The following is an 18099-nucleotide window of genomic DNA, read 5'->3' on the forward strand; positions in this document are numbered from 1 at the left end:
GGCTTTTTTCTTTTTGCTTATGTGGTGCTGAGGGCCTTGAGCATACAAGGCAAGTGCTCTACCACTGAGCCACCTTCCCAGCCCCGCTTCTGGTTTTTGAGTGGTTAATTGGAGATAAGAGTCTCATGGAGACTTTTCTGCCCAGGATGGCTTCAAACTGTGATCCTCAGATCTCAACCTCCCGAAAAGCTAGGATTATAGGGGTGATTACAGTGGATTACAGTGGTTGGCCTGTCCCTTAATTTTTTTGTTTAAGGCTGGTGTTCTACCACTTGCGCCACAGCTCCACTTCCAGCTTTTTGGTGCTTAATTAGAGATTAGAGTCTCATAGACTTTCCTGCTTGGCTGGCTTCGAACATGAACCTCAGATCTTGGTCTCCTGAGTAGCTAGGATTATAGGAGTGAGTCCTGGGCCCGGCCCTCATTCTTAGGGGTTACCTGATTTTTTTTTTCCTTGTCTTCCTGATCTCTTGCAGACTGTTAGGGCCGTGCCCAACTGGAAGGTCCTCATTCTTGGGGTCCACCCTCCCCAACGACTGGGTACCTCCTCTTCAGGTGGGGCCCTGTGGACTTTGGAGTCATGGGGAGACTGCAGGGGACCAGGACAGACCCTCCCTGGGGGAGCAAAGGTCCTGCCAGGGGGCCCTGTGGGCGGAAGGCCGTTTCTTTATAGCCTGGGCCCCTAATCTACAGACACCACTGAGGCTGCTGCCCAGGTGGGGCCCAGCTGGGGCCAAACACAGCAGTCATGTGACCCTGGGCAGCTGGTCTGGGGTCCAGCCTGGCCTAGGGAAGAGCTGCCTCTCCCCTCCCCTCCCTTTCTTTCCCGTCCTATCTCCTTTCCCTTCCCCTCCTCTCCCCTCCTTCTCTCTTCAGTCCCCACCCTGGTCCTAGTTGGTTTTGTGGATTTTCTTGAAAGCTCTAAGGCATTTTCTAAGCCATGATTGAGTTCCCAAGACTTCCCCCACCCCCCAGACCCAGCTGATGATGCCCTGCCCACTCCCAAATGGCCCTGGGGACATTGATCAGCCAGATCAACCACATAACTGCCCCCCCCCAAATAAAACCCCAACCCAGGAACTGTTTGTCCTTCAGGGCTGGGGTGTGTGGGGGGGGAGTGGTCCTCACTTTTTCCTCCTCTACCCAAGGCCACACCTAGCCCTGGCCACACCTGAGCTCTGGGTTCTGCTTTATGTAATGGGCTGGCACTGTTCTCTGTCCCCCTATTGTCTCCCCACACCCTCACCCCCAGGAGTGGCCTGAGCAAAGGGGGGAGGGGAGAGGCTGGGGACCAGGTGACTCTCATTGGTGCAGAATGCTAGGCAGGAAAGGGGGAAAAAAGCATGGAGGGTTGAGAGGGAGACGAGCAAGCCCTGCAGAGAATCAGAATTGCATTTAGGGCAGAGGCTACAGCCAGTGTAAAGGCCCTGGGGTGTGTGTTTTGCTCAAAAAGCAGCTCCACTAGGTTAGAGCAGATGGGAGGGGGTGGACTGGTGGGAGCCAGGGAAGGCTGTAGGGCGGGGGGGCGGGGGGTGGGTCATTCTCCACCAACTGGAATGGCCCCTTTGCTCCCAGGTCCCTGTGGTTCAGCAAAAGGAGAGGGAGGGTCCACTTGGCCTCACCCTATCTGTGCCTCAGTTTCCCCATCTATAAAATGGATGGCTCTGGGAAGGCGGCTCAATTTTGATGTCCACAGACTGACAACCTCTATCCTGGGAAGCGTGTCCTGCCCTCTGCCTAGTCCCCTGACAGGGAGTGTGTGTGTGTGTGTGTGTGTGTGTGTGTGTGTGTATGTGTGTGCACGCGCACGCACAAGTGCATATGTGTGCAAGTGCACCAGTACTGGGGCTTGAGCTCTCTCTCACACTTGGCTTTTTTTCTTTTGCTCGATGGATGCTCTATCACTTGAGCCGTACCTCCACTTATAACTCCTTTGCCGGCTAGTTGGGCCTCAGATTTTTCTGCCTGGGCTGGCTTTAAACCGTGAGCCTCAGATCTCAGCCTCCTGAGAAGCTAGGATTGCAGGCATGAGCCACCAGTGCCTGGCAGGGTTTGAGACTGTAGGGCAGATGAGCCACCAATTACCCATGTTTTGAAAGACTTGGGTTCCCCCTTGGTCTGAGAACCAAGGCAGTACCAGGCCTGGGCTTGACTTAGGACATAGCCCACAAATATCACCTTTGCTTTTCCCCCACAAGATTAGGGCGGCCTGGACACTGTCATATGAGGCCCTGGCCAGCTGTCCAGGGCGGGATACACCCTGCAGGGGAGCGGATCTGGGGCCCAGAGCCCCATAAAGCTGGGCAGCCTTTACTACCCAGCTTTGTTGTCAGCTTTCTACATTAAAGCTGCCTCTTCCACCAGCAGCTGGGGGCCCCCCACGAGTCTCCCCTTCTTTATGGCCTGGAGTCAATGGCCCAGATCCACAGGGGTCCATCGATGCCCTGCCACTGGCCCCTCATCCACCATTTGGCTTGGGGTTTAATGGCTCCGTTCATCTTTCCTGGGTAACTAAATTGATCCAGCTATTTCTGCCCCAGCCTCAGTTTCCCTACTGGAGGCCATATGGTTCTAGGTGTTCAGAGTAAAGCTGTTGTATCTCTATCCTTTACATTCTGGGGGAGAGATGGGGAAACTGAGCAAGAAGGGACCCACCCAGGAGATCTCAGTGGGCTATGGGCCTGGGAACGGCCTGGGGCGTCCAGGCCTTGGGCCTGGAGGTGGATGTCCATCTGGGCTGGGAAGGGCCTGTCCTGCCTCAGTTAGCACCTGGGGCTTGGAGTATCCTGGGCTTGGGGCCACCACCCCAGTTCCTCCCTCTATAACCACATTTACATTTGTCTCTGCATCCTCCCGAGCTTGCGGATGCAGTTCCACCCCACTCCCATTTTACCTGAAGACATCCCCAAAAGACCCTTCTCCCCAAAACAGTCAGGCTTCTGCCTGACAAGATCATGTGTGTGCACGCACACCGCACCCGTACAGAGACTAGGACTCAGAGCGTCATGCTCAATCATTTGGCTTTTTTGCTCAAGGCTAGCACTCTTACTACTTGAGCCACAGCTCCACTTCCGGCTTTTTCTGTGATTAATTGGAGATAAGAGTCTCCTGGACTTTCCTGCCCAAGCTGGCTTTGAACCATGATCTTCAGATCTCAGCCTCCTGAGTAGCTAGGATTATAGGAGTCAGCCACCAGCATCCGGCTCCATGATGGGACCTTGATTGGCCCAGGCAGCGGTGGCTTTGGGCCTGTCCCCCACAGTTCTATCTAATGTCACTTCCCTCTCTGCCCTTCCTGCAGCAGCTGAGAGAGCGAGTGTCGGGGTCGGTTTGAGGAACATTTATTAAGTAACTGCTGTATGCCGGGCCCAGTGTGAAACAATCACAGACACCAGCATGAAGCCACAGGCTCTAAGGATGAAAAGCGGAGGAAAGCCCCGGGCTAGCGCAGTGGAGGGAGCCGGCTGGGGTGGACACATCAGGCCACCATGTGTGTGTGTGTGTGTGTGTGTGTGTGTGTGTGCACGCGCATGCATGTGTACAGTGTGTGCACGCCCAGAGGCAGGTCCTGCATGGCCAGCTGGGTCTACCTGCAGGCCCCACCCCTCAGGCAGCTCAAGGGGGATGGGCCTCTCAGGCCACCATAAATCAGCACAGGAATGCGGGCAGGCCAGTCTGGTGCTGGCCGGGGGTGGGGAACAGACAAAGGCCCGAGCAGCTGGCCTCTGCACAGACTCCACCACCCAGGATAGAAGGCCTGGACTCCTCTTGCCCTCTCTTTCTGGAAAGTCCACTCTCCCCCCTCCGCCCCACCCCATTCCTCTTTTTGTCTCCATTACACAGATGGGGAAACTGAGGCCCGACAAGGGGCAGATTAGCAAAAGGGTGGCAAGGAAATGTCCCAGTAGTCAGTACTGAGCTCAGGCCCTGGGGCCCCTGCACTTGGGACAGGACTAATGACTGATTATCCTAGCTGAGGCCCTAATTGGTGGTTTCAAGACCCCCCACAGTGGGCAGGCCTGCTTTCCTAAGAGCTTAATTTGAAGCCTGGTATTTTAGCTCTGCCCTTCCTCAGTAAATTGGCCCCCTCCCTGATCTTCACTTTCTAATTACCTCTGCCCGCTTCCCCTTGAGCTCACCAGCCCCTGCTCATCTTCCAGAACCTGTGTGTGTGTGTGTGCTGCTGATCCCAAAAGCCCGGCCCCCAGCCCCCTCCCACGCCTCCCCCTGGCCACAGCCTTGCCATACTGAAGGCTCACTTTCTTTTTTAATTCTTGTCAGTCATAGGGCTTGAACTTGGGGCTCTACAACTTTGAGCCACAGCGCCGCTTCCCATTTTCTGGTAGTTTATTGGAGATAAAGAGTCTCAAGGACTTTCCTACCCAGGCTGGCTTTGAACTATGATCCTCAGAGCTCAGCCTCCTGAATAGCTAGGATAACAGGGGTGAGCCACTGGTGCCCAGCTTTGAAGGCTCACTTTCTAGGCAGTGATGAGACCCCAGGAACTCAGCTGCTAGGACCAGAACCAGTTGGAGCTCAGGGATAAAGGTTCACCACATTCCCAGCTCTGGCTTCATACTTGCCCTGCCTCAGTTTCCTCATCTGTCTCTTAGGAGCAAAAGTGCTGTGTGTTTCTCATCCCTGGTCTGCATCTGTCTCTGTGTGAGCCTGGTGGTTGTTGCTGTCAGGGTAGGCTGAATAGTCTCACACACTCATTAAGGATTGCATGGAGCCGGGTGCTAGTCAGTGGCTCATGCCTGTAATCCTGGCTACTAAGGAGGCTGAGATCTGTGGGTCATGGTTCAAAGCCAGCCAGGGCAGAGAAGTCCATGAGATTCGTCTCCAATGAACCAGCAAAAACACAGAAGTGGAACTGAGGCTTACAGTGCTGTAGCGTGCCAACCTTAAGCAAAAAAGCTCAGGGACAGCGCCCAGGTCCTAAGTTCAAGTCCCAGGATCAGCACCAAAAACAAACAAACAAACAAAAAACAGGATAGAAGCCCAAGGAACTGGTTGGAATTAGGATCTTTCAGATAGAATTAGTAGTGATGGAGATGGGAACGTGTCAGCACGCGGATTGGGGTGACAGCCGCAAGCCCCCAGAGGCTCTGGGACCCCAAGCTCTGGCAGAGTCAGAAAGGACCTCTCTTAGCTTGGGGTGGGGGCCGCTGTGGTCTGCCCCCTCTCCCCGCTGCAGAACTGAGTTTCAGCCTCCAGGCGGGGATCGATTCTTGTTATTTGCATCGCCTCCCCTTTGAATTTGTGGGCTTTGTCTGTCCTTCCCCAACCCCAGATGCTCCCACTTACACCCCTCGATCATCAGCCTCATGGGCTGCTTTGCGACAGCTCAGGGAAAATCAGGGAGTCCCTTGGTCACCCCATGTCATGGGGACATGGCTCCTGTCCTCCGCTGACCCCTTCCCCTCTCTCCACAGCTCTATGAACTTGATGGGGACCCCAAGAGGAAGGAGTTTCTGGATGATTTGTTCAGCTTCATGCAGAAGCGAGGTGAGTCTCCTGTCTGCCAAGTGTGCCCGCAGTAGGGTCTGGATGTGGAGTCAGATGGGGGAAGCAAAGGTCTTGCCATGAGGTCTGATAGTGGAGTCAGGGTGAGGTCCTGCCATAGGGTCTAATGGAGGAGGTGAGATACTGATGACAGTCTGATGGAGGAGGCAGGGTCCTAATGTGGAGTCTGATAGGGAGAGCCATCCCAGAATTCAAGGCTCCCTTTCTTTTTCTTTTTTCTTTTTGCCAGTCCTGGGTTTGAACAGAGGATCTGGGTGCTGTTGAGCCACAGTTCCAGTCCCAGCTTTCTGGTGGTTCTTTGGAGATAAGAGTCTCACAAACTTTCCTGCCCAGGCTGGCTTTAAACCATGATCCTCAGATCACAGCCTTCTAAGTAGCTAGGATGCCAGGCATGAGCCACCAGCACCCAGCTTAGGCTCTCTACTTTGAGATACCTACAGGGTAAGAAGGGGGGGTCCCTGCTTCCAGTACTGCCCCCCCAAAGCTGTGGCCTGCAGGTGAGGGACAGGGCCAGCCTTTTTGGGGGAGTGGGTTCCAATACCTGGTGGACCTTACAAGGCCCTGTGCTTGTTGGTCCTGCAGGTGCTAATTCAGTTTGAGATTCCAGGCCCGGCCTAGCCCCCACTCCCTCTAATGAGCCTCAGTTTCTCCATCGGCAGCACAGAGGCTACAGCTCGTTCCTGCTGTGTACTAGTGCCCCCAAGTTCAAGGTCCAGTGAGATCCCAGACACACACTAGTGCAAGGTTGCTGGTGTGTTGCACATTTACTGAGCATACCGTACCGGCTGAGCCACCTTGCCTCTCGACCCACTTTGTCCCTCCAGGGGTGGCACCGCCACCCGAGAGGCGAGAAACCATGGGGTGACCCCTCAGCGCACACCAGCCAAGGACAAGTCTAGACAGGTGTGTCGTGGTGGAGAAATTGAAGCCTAGGACAGGCACCCAGTCCCTCATGATGAGAGTAAACTAAGCTTGGGAGGGGTGCGTGCGTGTGCGTGTGCGTGCGTGTGTGTGTGTGTGTGTGCGTGCGTGTGTGTGTGTGTGTGTGCGTGTGTGTGTGTGAAGGGCCATAAGCAGTGTTCCCAACATTTGCTTCCAGGACCTGGCCCATTGTGTGAGGATCCCAGGGTGCCCTCTCTCCCCTGCTTAGGGCAACCCCTGGACTGGGGTAGTTACCAGTCTGCTTTTTAGGGCAGGAAACTGAGGCCCAAGGCGGGGCTGTGGCCTGGGGGCCCCTGGAGCAGGAAGGGGTGGAGAGGACAGAGTCCAGTCCCAGGGGAGCCTGTGGTCCAGCAGCTTGTAGCTGGGGGCCCTCGCAGGGGCTGCCCCAGCCCGCTGTGTGCCCGCCCCTGCCTCTCCCTGGGCTTGTACTGGCCTTGTGTAAACACAGCCGCCAGGCCAGGCCGGAAGGGAAAGGAGAAAGGGGGGGGGCTGTGGCCTCCAGACCCCCCTGCCCAGCTCAGTGGCCTCTTAGTTAACCCCTCCTGTGCCGGGGTGGGGCATCTAGGTCCAGTCCCTGGGTGGAGGCCCCTCTATCTTATCCTCAGGCCCCAACTCAGACCAGGCCTGCTGCCCCTTGTGTGGCCAGAGAGATCACCCTGGTCTCTTTTATCATCGGTCCACACCTGCATGTGAGCCCCTCTGACCCCTCAGCTGGGGCCTGGAGGGAACCATATTGCTCTGCTCTCAGTGGCCCAGTCTGGTGTTCCAAAACTGAGTTTCCTGTGCATGTGGTCAACAAGGCCAGGGATCCAGATGCTTCAGTTGAACCTCTTTTCACACAGAGTCACCAGGATCTGTGTCCATCACTACTAACAAACTCCTGTGCTTCCCTCAGAATCCCACTTCAAAATCTCTGCTATCTTTCTAGACTCTTTCCCCCTTAGGTGTTCTTTGGGGCTGAGAATTTGTCCAGCTCCCCACCCTTATTCTCTTTCCTACATGTCCTTTTTATTTCACTTGGTTGAGCTGGGAGGAGGTCCCAGAAATACCCACCATAGGGTGAGACTTACACCTAAACCCCTAGACTATTTGTGGGGGAGGGGGCATGGCAGTTGCCAGCCTACTTTTCAAGGCAGGAAACTGAGGCCCCAAGGCCTCATGAAGCCAGACGGTAATTTTTTTTGGCAGGGGAGTGGGGGGCGGGGGCGGTTATGGGGCTTGATCTCTGAGCCTAGGCGCTGTCCCTCAGCTCTTCAGCATAAGGCACACACTCTACCACTTGAGCCACAACACCACTTCTGGTTTTCTGCTGGTTTTATTTGGAGATAAGAGTCTCATGGACTTTCCTGCCCAGGCTGGCTTTGAACCACGATCCTCAGATCTCAGCCTCCTGAGTAGCTAGGGTTATAGGCAGGAGCCACCGGCGCCTGGCTTTTATTTTTTTAATTGTTACTATAAAGGTGATAAACAGAGGGGTTACGATTATGTAAGTCAGGTGAAGAGTACACTTCTTTCTGGACAATGTCACCTCTCTCTCACTCTCTCCCAGTTTTTCCCTCCCATCACCCACTCACAAGTTGTCAGTCCTGGGGCTCGAACTCAAGGGCCTGGGCACCATCCCTGAGCTTCTTTTGCTTAAGGCTATTATTGCTTTACCACTTGAGTCACAACATCACTTCTGGCTTTAACTATTTATCTGGTACTAAGGAATGGAACCCAGGGCTTCATGCATGCTAGGCAAGCGCTCTACCACTGAGCCACCCACCCACCCCCAGCCTTTCTGCTCACTGAGACTTCCTAGGGCCTTTGTACATGCTTCTTCTGTCTTTCCCTCATACTCAACAGAGGTGGGCACAGCCTGGGCCTAAGGACAGGAGAAGCCTGGCCCAAACATCCTCCATGTCTGAAATTCTGGGCTCAGGAAGCCATCTGTTTACTGACTATGGTCTCTACTGCAGAGTTCTATGCAGAGTCCCCCGCACCTCGCCTGGCATACATCACTCATTAACAACACTACGGTCAGGGGATGGTGGCTCCCACCTGTAACCCTAGCTACTCAGGAGGCTGAGTAGCGAGCATGCGGTAGTGAAGTTGAAGGCAGGGCAGAGCAGACATTGACTTGGTGGTAGGCCCACCACCTCCCTCCCAGGCCTGGCCCACCATTCTCTGTTCTTTAAACTGAAAGCCAAGTTAGCTCAACCCTCCCTGCCCCCACTGAGCTTGCACAGCTCCTGGGGGACAGGGATGTGGAGGGAGGGGCCCTGGGGATTGAAGGCTGTGTTGTTTTGGCAGCTGTTGTGGTTAGAGACACGGGGAGGGGGGCAGTAACAAAGGCCTGTGGGTCCCCTGCATGTCCCCAAATGGCCATGCTGTCCCCTCCTCATCTTGCCCCCTCCCCTCCCTTGAAGCTTGTATTGTCCGCATAGGCTCCTGTAGACCGGAGTGCAGCGACCTCTGTAGGGCGCTTTGTAGGAGGCACCCATCCCGGAGATGCTGGGCCATATACCTGGGCACGTACGGCTGTCACAACTGAGGGTCCCCTCCGTGGAACAGACACGCTGCAGGGCCCAGGATATCCCCAACAGGGTACAAGAGCGCAGGCCAGCTGTGCACCAGAGGCCCCTGCCTGCGCTCACCAGACCCGGCAACGCCCACGGCAACAGCTGGCCTCACTCACGTCCCCTCCCCACAGGCACGCCCGTCAACCGGATCCCCATCATGGCCAAGCAGGTGCTGGACCTGTTCATGTTGTATGTGCTGGTGACAGAGAAGGGCGGCCTTGTGGAAGTTATCAACAAGAAGCTGTGGCGGGAGATCACCAAAGGCCTCAACCTCCCTACCTCCATCACCAGCGCTGCCTTCACCCTGCGCACGCAGTGAGCGGGGGGCGGACGGGGGCAGCATGGGCAGGAGTGGGAGGGTGACCAGAAGACTCGGAACCCCGGGGAAAGACTATGAACTCGGGTTCTGTGGGTCATGGGGAAGGCCTTGAGAGTCACCACCTCCCTGCCTGGGCTAGCCTGCCACCCTCTCTGGACTAGCCTTCTGCCTCCCTTTCTGAGCTAGCCCACCACCTCCCTTCTTTTTTCTTTTCTTTTTGGTTATTGTCAGTTGTGGGGCTTGAACTCTGGGCCTGGGCGCTGTCCCTCAGCTCTTCAGCTCTAGGCAAGTGCTCTACCACTTGAGTGAGCCACAGCACCACTTCCTGTTTTCTGGTGGTTAATTGAAGTCTCTCATGGACTTTCCTGCCCGGGCTGGCTTTGAACTATGATCCTCAGATCTCAGCCTTCTGGGTAGCTAGGATGATGGGCGTGAGCCACCGGTGCCCACCCCCCACCTCCCTTCTTGGATTAGCAGACAGCCTTCCCTCCTGGGCTGGCTACCCACTCCCTTCATGGTTAGGCAGAGAGGCACAGAAGCCCCAGGGAGACGGGATGGTGCCACACCACAGGGCTTGGTGGAAGGCCATGGGAGCCTTGGTCAGCCTAGTCACCACCCCTCTCCTCTCTCTGCAGGTATATGAAGTATCTATACCCCTATGAGTGTGAGAGGCGGGGCCTGAGTAGCCCCAACGAGCTACAGGCCGCCATCGACAGCAACCGAAGGGAGGGTCGGCGCCAGAGCTTTGGAGGCTCACTCTTCGCCTATTCGCCCGGTGGGGCCCATAGCATGCTGTCCTCACCCAAGATTCCTGTGCCCTCCCTAGGTCTGGCTGCCAGCACCAATGGCAGCTCCATCACCCCAGCCCCCAAGATCAAGAAAGGTGAGGGGCTATTAGGGGCCTGGGACTGGATGCCAGACCACCTTGGGTCTGGATAAATCTCATAACCATAAACCCAAAGTGAGCAGGAAAGAGGGTTTCCAGCAGATATTACCAATCATTTCCAACTGACCACTACTGTACCCATGCAGACATTACCAATCAGTCATTTCCAGCTAACCACTACTGTACCCATCCAGACATTACCAATCAGTCATTTCCAGCTGATCACTAATGTACCTGTCCAGGCATTACCAATCAGTTACCACCTCTCCAATCCCATGTCTGCACCTGGTAGACAATCATCAATCAGTGTTTATTTCCCAGTTCAGTGCCAAGGCAGACATTTTATATCAAGTGCCATGGCAGACATCGCTAATTAGGTGCTGAATTGACAGTACTGTGTATCCTTTCCTAATCTGGATACTCATCAATTGTAGCCCCCATCTCTGGAGCATGACAGATGTTCTTAGTTGATCACTGTGTTCTTTCCCTCTGAGCTTTGAAATCCTCAACACACTGGCTCAGGCAGACTTGTGGAAATTGTCCTAGTATTTATCATTTTGAACCTTAAACCATGTAAATCGATTGCTAGGCACCCCTGGGGAAAGTCACTGCCCTTTTTCTGAGCTGGTTACTGGATATTTGTGGAGTTTGTAGGGTCTTTGGTGTAAAACATACCCCAGTGTGTGCTGGTAAACTCCCCATCCGTGACAGACGTTAGCAGTTGATGGCAGGCTTTCTCCTACTCAGCCTCTGAGTCCTTTCTAACCTAGAAACAGCAACAGCAGATGCTACTGTAATGGTAGTTAAGCATCAGCCATGTCAAAGCCTCACACTGGGGAGGGGAGAAGACAATGATGGACAAGATAGGTGCTGATGAGATCCACTGGCCACAGTGTCAAGAGAGATAGATCTACAAAGATGGAAGGCAAATCCATGACTGCAGGGGGCTCCTTCGAGTCAAAAGCAGATTTCCAGACTCAAAAGCTTGCAGGCATGGGCATGGAGTCTGCAGAAGCCTATAGCAAAGAGCCCAGCAAGTAGAAGCAATGTTATACATGACTGCGGGCGGAAATAGTCAGGGAGAAAAAGAGAGCAGGGGTCAGAGTAGGACATCTGAATCATGGGGTTGTTTTTTTTTTTAGCCCAAGAAGAAGGGAGTCTTTATTGATTTCTTTATTTATTTTGCTGGTCCTGGGGCTTGAACTCAGGGCCTGGGTGCTGTCCCTGAGCTCTTGTGCTCAAAGCTGATGCTCTACCACTCGAGCCATAGCTCCACTTCTGGCTTTTCTGGTAGTTCATTGGAGTCAAGGGTCTTCATGGACTTTTTGGCCCGGGGTTGGCTTCAAACTGTGATCCTCAGCTCTCAGCCTCCTGAGTAGCTGGGATGATAGGTGTGAGCACCAGCTCTGGCTCAGACAGCCTGACTTCCTCCTCATCCACCCATCCACTTCCTCCGCAGAAGAGCGGTCTGTCCCCCTCATGCCTTGGGTAGAAGTGGGGGCCAGGCCCTCTCGGCCTCTCCAACCGCCTGCTTTTCTTCTATCTAGAGGAGGATTCAGCCCTTCCTATCACAGTCCCGGGCCGCTTGCCTGTGTCCCTGGCAGGCCACCCCGTGGTGGCAGCTCAAGCAGCTGCTGTGCAAGCAGCAGCAGCCCAAGCAGCCGTGGCAGCCCAGGCCGCCGCCCTCGAGCAACTTCGGGAGAAACTGGAGTCTGGGGAGCCTCCTGAAAAGAAGATGGCCCTGGTGGCAGATGAACACCAGCGGCTCATGCAGCGAGCCTTACAGCAGAACTTCCTGGCCATGACAGCCCAGCTGCCCATGAGCATCCGTATCAACAGCCAAGGTACCACTCACTGCCCAGGCCCTCTGTGTCTCCTTTGTAGAAGACAAAATAAGAGCTTGAGAGCCATCCTAAAACCAAATCAATAAGACCCCAAAAAAAGGGCAAACTAGGAAGAAAAAAGAAAAGATACAGGGGAGGAACAGCAACAGGTAGGGCTAGTAAATTCACATAAAGAGCTGTTCAGGCTGGGAACGTGACTTAGTGGTAGAGTGCTCGCCTAGCATGCATGAAAAAACTCTGGGTTCAATTCCTCAGTACCACATACACAGAAAAAGCTGGAAGTGGTGCTGTAGCTCAAATGGTAGAGTGCTAGCCTTGAGCAAAAGAAGCTCAGGGACAGTGGCCAGGCCCTGAGTTCAAGCTCCATGATTGGCAAAAAACAACCCAAAACCGTTCAGTTCCATCCCACTGGGGATCTACAAGTTATTGGAATTTAATATCAGGTGATTGGCATCGTTATGGTAGGGCATGCCTTAATGTCAGCACTCAGGAGGCTGGTGCAGGAAAATTGAGTTTCCAGCAGCCTGAGCTACATAAGGAGACCCTGTCTCAAAAATGTGAAGGATTAGCTGGACATTGGTGGCTCCTGCCTATAATCCTAGCTACTCAGAAAGCTGAGATCTTTTTTTATTTTTTTTGTCATGGGGCTTGAACTCGGCCTGGGCACTGTCCCTCAGCTCTTCAGCTCAAGGCAAGTGCTCTACCACTTGAGCCACAGCGCCACTTCTGGTTTTCTAGTGGTTTTTTGCAGATAAGAGTCTCACAGAAAGCAGGGCGCTGGTGGCTCATGCCTGTAATCCTAGCTACTCAGGAGGCTGAGATCTGAGGATCACGGTTCAAAGTTAGCCTGGGCAGGAAAGACTGTGAGACTCCTATCTCCAATAAACCACCAGAAAACTGGAAGTGGCGCTGTACAGCTCAAATGGTAGAGTGCTTGCCTTGAGCTGAAGAGCTGAGGGATAGCGCCCAGGCCCAGAGTTCAAGCCCCACGACCAACAACAAAAAAAAGTCTCACAGACTTTCCTGCCGGGGCTGGCTTTGAGCCATGATCCTCAGATCTCAGCCTCCTGAGTAGCTAGGATTACAGGTGTAAGCCACCGGCGCCTGGCCTGAAGAGTGCACTTTTGAAGCCAGCCAGGGCGGGGGTGTTCTTGGGATTCTGATCTCTAATTAACCAGCAAAAAGTTGGAAGTGGAAGTGTGGCTCGAAGTGTGCCAGCTTTGTGTGGATAAAGCTAAGTATAAGAGCTAGGTTCAAGCCCAGTACCAGCATCAGGTTGTATTTGCATAAGACCTGAGTACCACATATTTATTTAGCTGGCTCATTGAACTTGATACAATGTTGGCTGTGTGCACAGAGTTGTTACACTGTATTGTGTAGGGATTAATAACATGTTCTCTTCAGAAGCTACTTGGTTTGTTGTTGTTGTTGTTTTTAATACTAAGGTTGGAGTCCAGTGCCCTGGATATGCCAGGCAGATGCTCTTTTTTTTTTTCTTTTTTGGTCATGGCGCTTGAGCTCAGGACCTGGGCACTGTCCATGAGCTCTTTTGCCCAAGCGCTTTGCCCAAGGCTAGTGCTCTACCACTTTGAGCCACAGCACTGCTTCCGGTTTCCTGGCAGTTAATTGGAACTGAGTCTCACAGACTTTCCTGCCTTGGCTGGCTCTGAACCTCAGTCCCTAGATCTCAGCCTGATAAGTAGCTTAGATTACAGGTATAAGCCACCAGCACCCAGCCGGCAGATGTTCTTCTATGTGAGCCATGCTACCAGCCCCAGATATAATTGTCTTTCTGAATATTTTCAATCCCCAGTTGGTTGAATTCAAAGATGTAGAACCCACAGATAGAATTCCTTCAGGTGAAAGGAAATGTCATTTTTTGTTTCCATGGAGCTTGAACTTAGGACTTTGTGCTTTTTTTTTTGGGGGGGGGGTCCCGTTGTGGGGCCTGGACTCTGGGCCTGGGCGCTGTCCCTCAGCTCTTCAGCTCAAGGCTAGCGCTTTACCACTTGAGCCACAGCGCCACTTCCGGTTTTTTTCTTTTTGCTTATGTGGTGCTGAGGAATCAAACCCAGGGCCTCATGCATGCAAGGCAAGCACTCTACCACTGAGCCACCTTCCCAGCCCCCAGGACTTCGCTTTAAAGAGTTGGTTAATCTGGTACTCTACCACTTTAGTCAGGCCTCCCATTCTGCTTTTGACTGGTTATTATTAGGGACTTTTCTGCACAAGCTGACCTCAAACCAAGAGAATCTTCCAGATTCTCAGCCTCCTGAGTAGCTACAATTACAAGATGTAAGCCAGTTGGCATGGGGCTAAATAAGTCCTGATTTATTAGCAGTGCTGGACGTGGAACCCAGAATCTGGTGGGGAGAGAGGAGGCAAATCTCTCAAACTAAACAAAGCCAAGTGACTGAGACACCCAAAGGAGGAAGTTGCCACAAAACATTTGTCCTCTTAAATGGCCCTGTTCTTGTTCCCTTCTCTCCCAGCAGCCTCTGAGAACCGCCAGGACTCTGCCATGAGCCTGACCAGCACCAACGGCAGCAACAGTATTAGCATGTCGGTGGAAATCAATGGTATCATGTACACAGGTAGGGACCGGAGGCCAGGCTGCCCGTGGGATGGACCCAGCTCTTGCCTGCTGGAGCCCAGGCATGGGGCTCAGGGAGAGGGGAGCCACTGGCACTAAAAGGAGCAGGAGCACAGTCATCTCTATTGTGTATTCTTTCTCCTTTCGCAAGTGGTTTTCTTTCTTTTTCTTCTTTTTTTTTGTTGTTGTTGTTGGTCATGGGGCTTGAACTCTGGGCCTGGGCGCTGTCCCTTAGCTCTTCAACTCAAGGCTAGGGCTCTACCACTAGAGCCACAGCTCCACTTCCCGTTTTTCTGAGTGGTTTATTGGAGATAAGAGTCTCATGGACTTTTGTTCCAGGGCTGGCTTTGAACTGTGATCTTCAGATCTCAGCCTCCTGAGTAGCTAGGATTATAGGTGTGAGCCTCTGGCGCCTGGCTTCTTCTTTTTGTGCCAGTCCTGGGGCTTGAACTCAGGACCTGGGCGCTGTCCCTAAGCTTCTTTTGCTCATGCTCTACCACTTGGACCCATCCATAGCTCCGCTTCCAGTTATTTTTGGTAGTTTAGTGGAGATAAGAGTCTCACAGACTTTCCTGTCCATGCTGGCTTCAAACTTCGATCCTCACATCCCAGCCTCCAGAGTAGTTAATATTACAGACATGAGCCACCCAGTGCCTGACTTGCTTTAGTTATTCTGTAGATATTTTCTCACATGCTTGCTTAAGGGCAGCCTCTGACCGTGATGCTCCTAAGTACACTTCTCCCATGACTAGGATGACAGGCATGAACACCACACCTGGTTTGTTGCTTGAGAGGAGTCTCATGAACTTGTATGCTTGAGCCTTAAGCCAGATCTGTGCCTTCCAGGTAGCTGAGATTACAGGCTGGAGCCACTGCACCCCACCTAGTTTCCTTCATAGTGGAATTAGGCCCTGACTCACAGTAGCCACTGGGAGGCGCTCCTGACGCAGTACAGCCTGGTTTGCTTGGTGGACAGTCCCAGGGGGTCAGAGCCATTCCTGTCTGGTGGATCTAGGGATGGATTTTTTTTTTTTTTTTGAGGGGGATTGTCTTTGCCTGGAAAGAGTCAAGAAGCTTGTTATTTCTGGTGACATCTGCTTGGGGACCCAACCCTCAGTGACTTGTTTCTCTCCTGTTCTCCTATCAGGAGTGCTCTTTGCCCAGCCACCGGCCCCCACACCCCCCTCAGCAGCCAGCAAAGGTGGTGGCAGTGGGGGTACAGGTAACAACAACAACACTGGCAACAGAGGAGGAGCCAGCGGAATCAGCAGCAACAGTGGGGGCAGCCAGGCGGGGCCCACGGGGCTGTCTGCGCCGCCCCCCACATCCTCTACCTCAAATAACGCCTTGCCTTAATTTACCACATCGCATTGCTGCCCACCCACAATAGCTCCTTGGAATCGCCCACGCCTCCTCCCCTCCCCCCTGCAGGAGGTGCCAAGCTCTTCCCCCCTCACAGGGTAGGGGGTCCTGGCAGCCAACCATGGCAGGGGCCAGAAAGGCGAAAATGCGGGTGGGGGAGGGTAGAGATCCACAATGGTGCCACATTAACGCCAAAAAAAAAAAGAAAAGAAAGAAAGAAAAAGAAAGGAAAAAAAAGGAGAGGAAAAAATATAGATATATATACATACATACATATATATATAAATATAAATATAAAGCAAATTTAATAAAACAGGGGAAAACCAAGGAACACTTGAATTTGTAAGGTTTTGGACATTCAGAAAAATGGATTGTGAGGACCACCACAAGATAGGCGTGCCCCCCCTCCCCGGGAGGCGGGGTCTTACCCTGGGGTCCAAGTCAACCTATTTATTACCTCATGCATTGCTGTAGTGTGCAGTTCTCAGTTCGGCTGGGTTTTTATTATTTTTATTTTATCTTATTTTTATTCATCACACATTCACACCAGCTCCTTCCTTGGGTTGAAGGAAACCCCTGAGCCATCGTCACAAAAAAAAAACTTTTTCTTTTTTTTTTTTTCTGTTGCTTTAGGAACTATGAATTTTCTTTTTCTCTAAAAAAAAAGAAAAGAAAAGAAGGAAAAAAAAGAAATAGTGACACTCAAAAAAAATCTAAGGATTTTTTTAAGAGGTTTTGGAGGGGGTGGTTAGTTTTGTAAATACTTATTTTATTCTGGGGGGTGGGGAAGTTTCAGACTTAGGATATCTATATAGTTCTATATCTATATATTTGTGTTCTTTCAGGGAATATGGTCTTGGAAAAGGAAACAAAAAGGCAAAAAAATCCAACCCAGTAATAACCTGTTTAATCTTTCCAGTAACTGGCTTGGGTTATTTTGGGTGTGTGTGGGGGGGTCCCTGTGTGGCTGGCAAGCCTGGAACACTGGATCTTGGCACTCAGGGGGCTGTGGCGATCTCCATGTCTTGCCTGCCAGCACTGTCTGCACACCTGGGTGTTGGACGTAGAAAGTTCTGGAAAAGGGTGTGTGAGGGAGGGCCTTGCCTGTCTCAGGGATGATCTGCTGGGCTGCTTTGGGGGACTATCAATATGGGGGTGATTGTGTGAAGCTAGGCCTAGCTCAGGGTGAGGATTTTAGGGCCTCAGCCTTGCCGGCACCCCTACTTTCTCATCTCCTTTCTCTTTCTGTCTTCTCCCTGCCCCTTTTTAGCATGGGGTGGCCAGCTCCTGTGGCCTAGGGGACAGTCATTAAAAGTGGCAGCAGCCTGGGACAGAAGGCCCCTGACCCCGCCAGGAGCTGCTGGGTCTTTCTGCCAGTGTCTCTGCCATGGTCCTCTGGTGCCAGCAAAGCAGCACGTGATGGCTGCACTGGGTTTTGGTGTCTTGTGGCAGGGAGTCAACCTGGCTGTCCCTGGTGGCCCCAAGATGTCTTAATGGGGCCCCTGGGAGGCTGGCGTAAGGAGAAGCTGCTGCAGGAGTTTGGAGCCCTCAGAGCCCCTTTCTCTGGGGTGGGGGCGGGGCCTCCATGCCCCCAGCCCAACTTTCTTAGTTCCCCCCCACACCCCTTACCAGGGAAGGGGCAGGGGCCCTTATTTCTTTCTAAATCTCAGGGTGATCAATACACTCCCCTCCCTTCATTTCCAGGGGAGGGGATGGTAGCCTCTTTTTGACTTTTCTTTCTGGAAGTTTCTGCCCTACCCCATGTAGGGAGGTGGGGGTGGGGGGAAGGCGGGTGTGTTCGCAGCACAATCATTCCTGGAAAATGGGTACTTTTGATTCCCCAGACTCAGTCCTTTCCCTTCAGAGCTGTCTGAATTCTGGCTGCATTTGGTTGTGTGGCCAGGCTCTGTCCTTCCCGCCCAGGGTTTCAGCCGGGCTGTCCCTGTACCTGCCAGGCTGGGGCACCTGGGGGGGGGGGGAAGGAATGTCCTCTGCACATTTCTGTCTACCTCAGGTCTTTTTTGATGCCAAAAAACAATACCATGTTCTGCCTGCCTCCTCTCCCA

The 18099-nt window shown here is 53.0% G+C and overlaps 1 protein-coding gene across 2 annotated transcripts in view; it reads left to right on the plus strand.

Moving 5' to 3' along the window:
• Arid3a (AT rich interactive domain 3A (BRIGHT-like)) overlaps nucleotides 1-16698 on the plus strand; it is a 38972-nt gene extending 22274 nt beyond the window's left edge. The window contains exons 4-9 of one of the 2 annotated variants that reach the window (XM_013022592.1): nucleotides 5436-5508; nucleotides 9161-9344; nucleotides 9984-10231; nucleotides 11782-12078; nucleotides 14571-14672; nucleotides 15819-16698. In XM_013022592.1, coding sequence (XP_012878046.1) covers nucleotides 5436-5508; nucleotides 9161-9344; nucleotides 9984-10231; nucleotides 11782-12078; nucleotides 14571-14672; nucleotides 15819-16027 — 1113 coding nt within the window. In that variant the 3' untranslated portion in view covers nucleotides 16028-16698. The remainder of the gene's footprint in view (nucleotides 1-5435; nucleotides 5509-9160; nucleotides 9345-9983; nucleotides 10232-11781; nucleotides 12079-14570; nucleotides 14673-15818) is intronic. The other variant, XM_013022593.1, reaches the window with a different exon arrangement.
• The last annotated feature ends 1401 nt before the right edge of the window (nucleotides 16699-18099 follow it).

Source organism: Dipodomys ordii, unplaced genomic scaffold, assembly GCF_000151885.1.
Source record: "Dipodomys ordii isolate 6190 unplaced genomic scaffold, Dord_2.0 Scaffold64, whole genome shotgun sequence".
NCBI classification, from domain to species: Eukaryota; Metazoa; Chordata; class Mammalia; order Rodentia; family Heteromyidae; genus Dipodomys; species Dipodomys ordii.